We start from the raw sequence: 4120 nt of genomic DNA, 5'->3' as shown, positions 1-4120 counted from the left end.
TAATACCAAAAATATATTTTGCATTTTCAATATTTGGTATCGCCCTGTTTTTGTCTATTCCACAAGGAGCGTGGGCATTTCCGGTTGTGTCCCCACCTCACTGGCTATCTCCTCTGCGTCTTGAGATAATTTCCAAGATGGAACCCTGGAGATTTGCAGAACCCCCAGCCTTGCTTCTCCCAAGTGCAGAGCCACAATAGAGACCCATAGGTGCGCTCATTGCGCACAGGTCTTCCAGAGGAAGGGACTGGTAGTCCCTTGACACCTCTGCTTCTGGTCGTCTAGAGCTGAGGGGCTTCACGTTTCTCCTCGTGGTGACTCAACGGGGGAAATGTTACCTGCTTCCACACAGGTCTCGTCGATCCTCATGTTCTCCTCTACAAAAGAGCACAGGCAGGGGACCTAGAACTTAAGATGCGCCCTCGTTAAAAAAACCAAAATCCTATTGAGGCTATGTCAGCCAAACTCAGAGCACCCTTGAGTCTTACCCTTTGAACGACTGCTTACTTGGAGAGAGGAGACAAATTCTACTGTATCAGAGGGGAAAATGCTTGTGGTGAGCAATAGGACATGAAACGCTACAATTCAGGCAGCAATGGTTAGCGCTCACAGTGCCAGATAAAGTGCGCCCCCTGCTGGAAAAAGGCATCAGCAGCATTGCCCAGCTGTGGATCCTGAATAGCACAGTGGCTGGCCAGACAAGGGCCCCACTGCTACAACACCAGCAGGATTGCTTGGGGCTAGCCAATTACTTCCTGATTGGATTTGAAGCCGGTTCCACGGAAAGAAACTCAAAAAACTGATACTGACAACCTGGACCAAAACCTATGGCTTGGATGTCATAGGCCCTAGGGCACAATTTGCTATTGATATGTGGCCTAACTACCTTCTAAATAGTTATTTTTGTACCCTGAGATGAGTGCTACCAGCCATCTTGGCCAGAGAAACTTTGTGTGATGGGAAACACTTAATACAACGTCTCGTCGCTGGTCAAAAGGCAAAAGCTACCTCCCTCATTGCAGCTGAGAAGGAGAGAGAGACACACACACAGAGATCAATGAGAGATAGGAGAGAGAGAAACAGAGACACAGGGAGAAATAAGAGAGGACAGAGAGGAGAGAGACAGAGAATTAACATGCAGATGACTGAACACGAACAAATAGGAAGGTAATCCCCAAAGGTCCCATTTATCTCCAACATGGGGCCTCCAGATGGAAGCTCAAATCTCTAGACTGTTTCCAATTTCAGGAACATCCTCTTCTTCTGAACCTCAGTTTTCCACACAGAGGTGAGAATAATAATTTCCTTATGCTGTCAGGACCTTTTGGTCAAACAGTTGAAACAAAACCTTGCACTTAACTCCCACTGAGCTCCGAGCCCGTGCTCCGTTAGCCGCTAGAGCTAGAACATGATGAACAAGCCCCACGTCTCCATCCTTGATGGCTCAGATCAGGAAAATCACCTTTCTGGTGCCCTCCCGCTAGCAGATCCGCAGGGAAAGCTTCCCATAGCCGAGTGAGCGGGAATGGTAAGGGTGTTTTCCCGAATGCCGTTTCTTACCTTCCTCCATAGAGAATGCTAGCGACGGGGAGAAAAGGGAATAGCGTTCAGTTTCTTGCTTTTTTTTTTTTTTTTTTCTCTTCAGGTTAACTTACAACAAGAAGGGCAAAGCGCCAGCATTGCAATTAGTATTCTGGCATTCGTGGGGACTCCTATGATTGCCCTTCAGAAGTGAATACGGGTTCAAGAACGGCTGCACGTGGGGATTTGCTTGCTTCTGGCAAATGTCCTCCATGTCCTCGCAACATGCTCTGTAGGAGGCAATGTTCTTCTCAAGTCTGAGTTAGTGGCGTGTATTGTGGGAACTCGGGTCTAGGATGGAAGGGAGGGAGGGAAGGAGGGAGGGAAGGAGAGAGGGAGGGAGGGAAGAGGGAGGGAAGAAAGGAGGGAGGGAGGGAGGGAATGAGGGAGGAAAGGAGGGAAGGAGGAAGGGAGGGATGGAAGGAGAGGGAGGCAGGGACAAAGGGAGGGAGGGAATGAGGGAGGAAAGGAGGGAAGGAAGGAGGAACAATGGCACAAGCCAGGAATGACAATAAATGCACTATAGTAAACAACTTTTTACTAATCATGTATAATCTAACACAGGACTAGAATTTTCAAAACCTTGATTAATTAAATAGCCTGTTCCTTTTCACTAGTAACCTGGCCGTGACACATGTTTCCACATGGTAAGATTTAAACAGAGGAGAGAGAGAGAGAGAGAGAACATTTATCGCAGCATCAATCATGACAGCCCAAAGAAATGGTCCAGTAGCTTGGTGGCAGGATGCTGGGCCATCCAAAGCATTCCCTGAGAGACGTGATCTTGTGAGTCAATGGCTCTGGCCGGCGGTTTCCAGACTCGGGGCTGGGCGCCAACACTAACAGCGCCAGGCCAACAGCTTTCTACATGGACTTCTAAATAGCATAATATAAAGCACACTTAGGGCCCACGGGCAGACTTCACGACAACCTCGGGTCACGCTAGTTATCAGAGAGTAACTGGAAAGCAACAGCAACTTCATGAACCTTTGCAGAATGAGACAGGAAGGTGAACTAAAGGATTAAATCAAATCAAATTCAATTAAATATCGGTTATTTTTCCAAAATAAAATAAAACAGGAAGAGTAGGCTGTGAAAATACTTCTGGAGAGAAATTAAGAAAAGAAAAAGTGGTGTGAGAACCTATGGCTGTAAGCACGCAGACACGTGACTGCAAAGGAAAGGTAAGTCACAGCGCCAGGAAGGCCCTGCAGGAATGCTATCTCTGTGAGCTGAGTGGGTGCAGGCTTGTAACCCAACACCAGGAGGAGGAGACAGGAGGACCAGGAGTTAGAGTCATCCTCAGCCACGTAGCCAGTTCTAGGCCAGCTTGGGCTGCATGAGACACTGTCAAAAAAAAGAAAAAAGAAAAAAAAAGAAAAAAAAACCCCAATTTGTGATTATTATGACATTTCCTTCAATACAAAATTAAAGGAAAAACATAATCTTTGGCTTGAAAAATTGGAAAGTAGTAAGTGGGAAGTCACGTCATTTGCAGCAAATCTGTTACTGATGTTGCTGTTCTTCATGTTTGTCTGTGTCCCATCTCCCCCTCCCCCCCAACCCTTATACGGCTGCCAGAGGGCCAATCTGACAGGACCACTCAACAGGCTTTAATCATCTGTCATCCTTCCTGGGCCGCTGTCTCCCACTGTCAGCGGCTTTATGAAGAAGGCCTTAGGTCTCGTTTGTAAGCCCAAACGACTGGGGCTGGAGACGTTACCTAGCGGGAGAGTCTTATTTAGTGTACATCAAGTCCTAGGTCCAATCTACAGTACAAAAAAGACAAGAAGCAAGAGCTGGAGAGATGGTAAGGACACTCACTGGCTACCCTTTCAGAGAACCTAGGCTTGGTTCCCAGCGCCCGCATGCCCTAACAACTATCCGGCACTCTAGTCCCAAGGATTCTGCCACCGTCTTCTGGCTTCCTGGGGCAGTACATGCATGTGGTAAACAGACATTCGTGCAGGCAGAACACCCCTCTCCCTGACACACAAACTAACAATAAGAAAATAAACCTTAACATTAAAAAAGAAAAGACACAAAGGGAGATTTGCACTAACCAGCCACAGACATGTGTCCAGGTGTGACACCCACAGAGATGTAGGGGTCTTGGGGGGGACTCAAATTTGGGGGGGGGGAGGCTCAAGCAGCCTTCAAATTTCGGCAGTGTCTGACTTGTGCTGGTTGGTTGTTTGTTAACTTGACTTAAACCTACACCTATCTGGGAGGCTCAAGCAGCCTTCAAACTTCGGCAGTGTCTGACTTGTGCTGGTTGGTTGTTTGTTAACTTGACTTAAACCTACACCTATCTGGGAGGAGGAACTCCTGTTGAGAAAATGCTTCCATCGGCCTGGCGAGTCTGTTGGGGGGTAGGTCTTGATTAACGGTTGATGTGGGAGGTACCATCCCTCGGCTGGTGGCCCTGGTTTGTATAAGAAAGCATCCTAAAAAAGCCATAAAGAGCCAACCAGTGTTTAAGATTCCTTCTCCGCTTCAGTACCTGCCTCCAGGTTCCTATCTGACTTCCTGCGATAAT

General features: G+C 47.5%; 1 protein-coding gene across 1 annotated transcript in view; it reads right to left on the bottom strand.

The window, feature by feature from the left end:
• Mpp4 (membrane palmitoylated protein 4) overlaps nt 1–4120 on the bottom strand; it is a 31740-nt gene that overhangs the window by 14680 nt on the left and 12940 nt on the right. Inside the window, exons 11-12 of the mRNA XM_005366332.2 lie at nt 1561–1578; nt 339–377 (exon numbers count right to left, since the gene is read on the bottom strand). Of these exons, the coding sequence (XP_005366389.1) occupies nt 339–377; nt 1561–1578 (57 nt within the window). The remainder of the gene's footprint in view (nt 1–338; nt 378–1560; nt 1579–4120) is intronic.

This window comes from Microtus ochrogaster, unplaced genomic scaffold, assembly GCF_000317375.1.
Source record: "Microtus ochrogaster isolate Prairie Vole_2 unplaced genomic scaffold, MicOch1.0 UNK8, whole genome shotgun sequence".
In the NCBI taxonomy this organism is placed as follows: Eukaryota; Metazoa; Chordata; class Mammalia; order Rodentia; family Cricetidae; genus Microtus; species Microtus ochrogaster.
This window is presented reverse-complemented; position numbering and strand designations above follow the sequence as displayed.